Source organism: Caenorhabditis briggsae (genome assembly GCF_000004555.2).
Source record: "Caenorhabditis briggsae complete genome, chrII, whole genome shotgun sequence".
NCBI classification, from domain to species: domain Eukaryota; kingdom Metazoa; phylum Nematoda; class Chromadorea; order Rhabditida; family Rhabditidae; genus Caenorhabditis; species Caenorhabditis briggsae.
The window spans coordinates 3,543,952-3,547,827 of record NC_013486.2 but is presented as its reverse complement, the minus strand read 5'-3'; the positions used below and the strand labels follow the sequence as shown (position 1 = coordinate 3,547,827).

The 3,876-nt window shown below is 39.2% G+C and overlaps 1 protein-coding gene across 1 annotated transcript; it reads left to right on the top strand.

The window, feature by feature from the left end:
- Nucleotides 1-755: 755 nt before the first annotated feature.
- CBG25496 lies at nucleotides 756-3,630 on the top strand (the record flags this gene model as incomplete). Its single annotated transcript, XM_045241903.1, has 4 exons — nucleotides 756-1,023; nucleotides 2,532-2,936; nucleotides 3,060-3,137; nucleotides 3,215-3,630. 4 exons carry the CDS (start codon nucleotides 756-758, stop codon nucleotides 3,628-3,630), a joined length of 1,167 nt encoding a protein of 388 aa, XP_045097939.1.
- Nucleotides 3,631-3,876: the final 246 nt, after the last annotated feature.

The window sequence follows — 3,876 nt, the reverse complement described above, 5'->3', positions numbered from 1 at the left end:
TCTCGATTCGATTTTTCTGAATAAGTCTTGGAGAGCTACTGTATTTCAGACAGAGCTCCGTCTGACTTATTTCAACTATTTCGTTTTTTTGTGATTTGTGAATGAATGTTTTGTTTTGTCACCTGATTTACGACCTAAACCTTCTCTTGCACAAAAAACACGCCAACAAAAAAGGAGGGATCATTTGAATTGGGTGCATCCCATCGATTTGTTTCATCCTGTGGGAAACTACGAAACAATCAATTCTTATTGACTTCTGACCCTACAGGATCAGAGTTCTAACAGTGACATAGTTTCCCATATCTATTAGTTGTTTTCAATGGCGAAGAAAACTTTTAAATTATTCCGATTACCCCGACTGGTTTTCGAGCTCACACTACAATTGATGTCCACTCGCGAAATGTAAGTTTTTTTAAAATTGTTTTGGAAAATTTTGTTATGGAAAAATATTCCAAAACTTAAGGTAAAGTATCATAAAATGTTTTCTCAGTTTTTTATGATTCGAAACAAACAAAATAGTTTTTTTTTATGTTCAGATAAAATGAAGTCGCTAGTGAAGAACATGAACATCCATGTAGAATCTATTTATATACATTGGGCATGGCATCCAGAGATAAAAATAATCCGAGTCGCAAAAGGGGACTCGTGTTTTCTTACAATAATACGTCGACGGTCTACTAGATATAACAACATACTCGTCTCATGGCAGTAAGCATATTAGACAATAATCAGAATTAAGTAGTAATTTCAGATTGATGTTCAACGCCTTCTTTGACTTCGAAACATTAAATGGTTTAGAATCTTGTCTTCAATTCTGGGATCATGCTACATACATTTTCAAACCAAAAAAGATCATTGTCGAGTTCCACAATGATCAACTTGCTTCTGAACAAATCAGGAAGTATTTAGCAATATCACTCCAGAAAGAATATCATCAGATTTCTATCAGAAGAGGGACTGTGGATTCAGAATACTTGGACTATCTGATGGAAAATGTGAACTTGAATTCAAAATTGTTGATTGGTTTTTTTGATAATTTCACAATCTTCTGTAATCATTTAAATAATTGTTTTCTTGAATAAATTCCTTGATTCGATTTTTCTGAATAAATCTTTGAGAGCTACTGTATTTCAGACAGAGCTCCGCGAAAGAAAGTTATGAAGTCATTTTGCAAGACACTTCGCAAGTGTGATGTTTTGCAAGTGCTATGGAAAGTAACAGCTTTGCAAGGTTCGCACATAAAAAATTATACGAAAGTTTGTTGCTTTTTCTGCTTCTGACCGGCTTTAAAAATATCACATGCGATATGTCGAACTTTTGAAGTCTCTGCTAAAAATGCCACTGAGCCTTAAAAATGTAAAAAAATTTTTGCCAGTTTTTAGTGCTCAATTCATGTTACGAACTCATCAATTTTACTTATTCTGAAAGAAAGTCATATAAAAGCGGAAAATACTGTTCAATGAGAGAAATGCTGAAAACCGAAAGAAATTGAAGTCGAGAAACGATTATGGAAAAAATAACGGAAGGAAAGAAAAAAATCTTCGCATTCTAAAAGTTGAATTTTTATAAAGTTAGAATTTTGCGAAACACACAAATAGAAAATCGAAGTTCTGTTCCCCATAGAACTTGTAATTTCTTATTTGTTTTCTCTCATTCTACTCATAAAAATTCAACTTTGAAAAAATCGGAGATATTTCTTTCAATACAATACACAATCCACAGAAACTATTAGTTAAATAAAGAATTTCTATTGCTTATTAGCTGTTTAATGATGAACTACCAAGAAAGCGCTATCATTATAGACGGTCAGTCTTCGAGTCGTAAATCGTTACAGACGGACCGTCGGCGGCGCGCGATTCGACTGCCGACTGTTCGCTTTTCGGCAGTCCGCGCCCGCCAGACGGCCCGTTTTTCGGCAGTCCCCCTCTACCCGTGTCCGCACGCTTTTCGAGACAGGCCTGAAGTAAAATTAGAGAGTTTCAATCAATTTTTTTTCCGATGGCCACTAGGTGGAACTGGATAGGTGCAGCATACATGACAGCTTGATTGTACAAATCTACCGTAAACACTCTAGTTGAAGGTTATCACATACTGACACTTTGAGGTCAATCAACTCATTTCCTGTAAAAGATATCAAACAGTGGTCAACTGATAAAACGTTTATCATAATATCAGAAACATTTTATCAGTTGATAATTTTTCGATATCTCTTATAGGAGCCGAGATAATTGAGCTCAATGTTTACGGTTTGGCTATTAGAGCATTCTAGGCAGGGTTCCAGGGAACGGGCAAAGAAACTAACAATTTAGGAGACGAGATGCGAATTGGCGGCTAAAAATGATGAGAAGAGTTGGTAAACCAAAATGGTAGGCCGAATAAAACTGGAGACAAAAAATCCTGAAAAAAACGACTTCTGAAATCGCGAGCCAAAGATGACTACTCCAAGCACTTCCAACTCTCAAAACACCTCATCGAAGACGGATAAGAGCCATTTTCCACCAAGCTCTTCATATAAAATTCAAATTCATGAGGAAAAAAGAATTGGAGGAGGAGGAAAAAGCATCTACGGACCACTTTAATTGGCAAAGTACAACGGAATGGATGTGGCGGTTCGAGCATATCTGGAGTCGTCATCAAAGTATGCCAAAAGAGAAATCGAGAACCTTCGGGACGTCGGCCGCCATCAAAACATCATCCACTCGGCGTATTCAGAAGTTCAGGGCACGCGATTTTGTGTTGTCCTCGAGCTGTTCGAGGCCAACCTGTTCGACTTTATCCGGACGCCGGATCTCCAGGAAAAAATCGAGATCAAAGTGGGAGAAGTTCTGGATGGGGTGTCACAAGGCTTGGCAGAGCTTCACCACTGCCAAATCACGCTCAACAACATGAGCCCGAGCAATATTTTGCTTTCGAGAGGTCGGAATCGGAATGTGAAGGTTGTCATAACGAATTTAGGCCACTCGGTGAAGCAGCCGAGCCCAACTGGCATGCCATAGGATGAGGATCTTCGAGGTTTCGCCAAACTCGTTAGTTCTGCCTCACGGATCCTGGAAAAACAGCTCAGGATTGGAAAGAGTACAAAAAGACAACATGGGATGTCAGACCATGGGATGTGGAAGTGGCTCAGAAGGAATCATGTAAGTTTACATCTTTATTATTATTATTATTACATTATTATCTCATTATCTTCTATCTTTTAAATATATGATTGCAGGCCACTTCCTAGCCGAGCATCTCGTCGCACGATTGACGGATCCAGACGTTGCCAAGATTCCAGCCAAATTTATAAATCGTCACCCATACTTTTGGAGCGACGATTTGAAGCTGGACTACATCCAAGCCGTCTCGGAGAAGTTCAAAAGTCTGAAACTCGCCAATGTTCCAGAACGTGTTCTCATCGAAATGGATTCGAACGACGTGATTGGACGTAGCTTCAAGACAAAACTGTGCACAGTCATTGCTTCAGTAGTTTCCAAGTACAACGGATGGGAAGTCTATGATGTCCTGAGGCGCATACGGAACTTCAAGGCGCACTACTACGAAGCCTCGACAGCAGTCAGTCAGGTTTTCTCTCCAGAGCCGATCAAGATTCTGGAGCACTTTTCAAAGCTACTCACAATCAGCATCTAGGACATACGCCAGGATTCGAAAAATTCCTTCCCGAAGAGATCTCTTCCCGGAGAGACCCTGCACAGATCGGCCCGAGCTCAACATCGTGCCTGGAGTAAGCCGAACTGAAAACGGATCTAGACGCTGCCGCCTTTCTTAAACCTAATATTAATGCAATTATCACTAACTAATATTATGTACATATCTTTCTTACATACTTCAAGCTCTCTAATTTCACTGTCACTCACAAAAATCACTTGCACCACA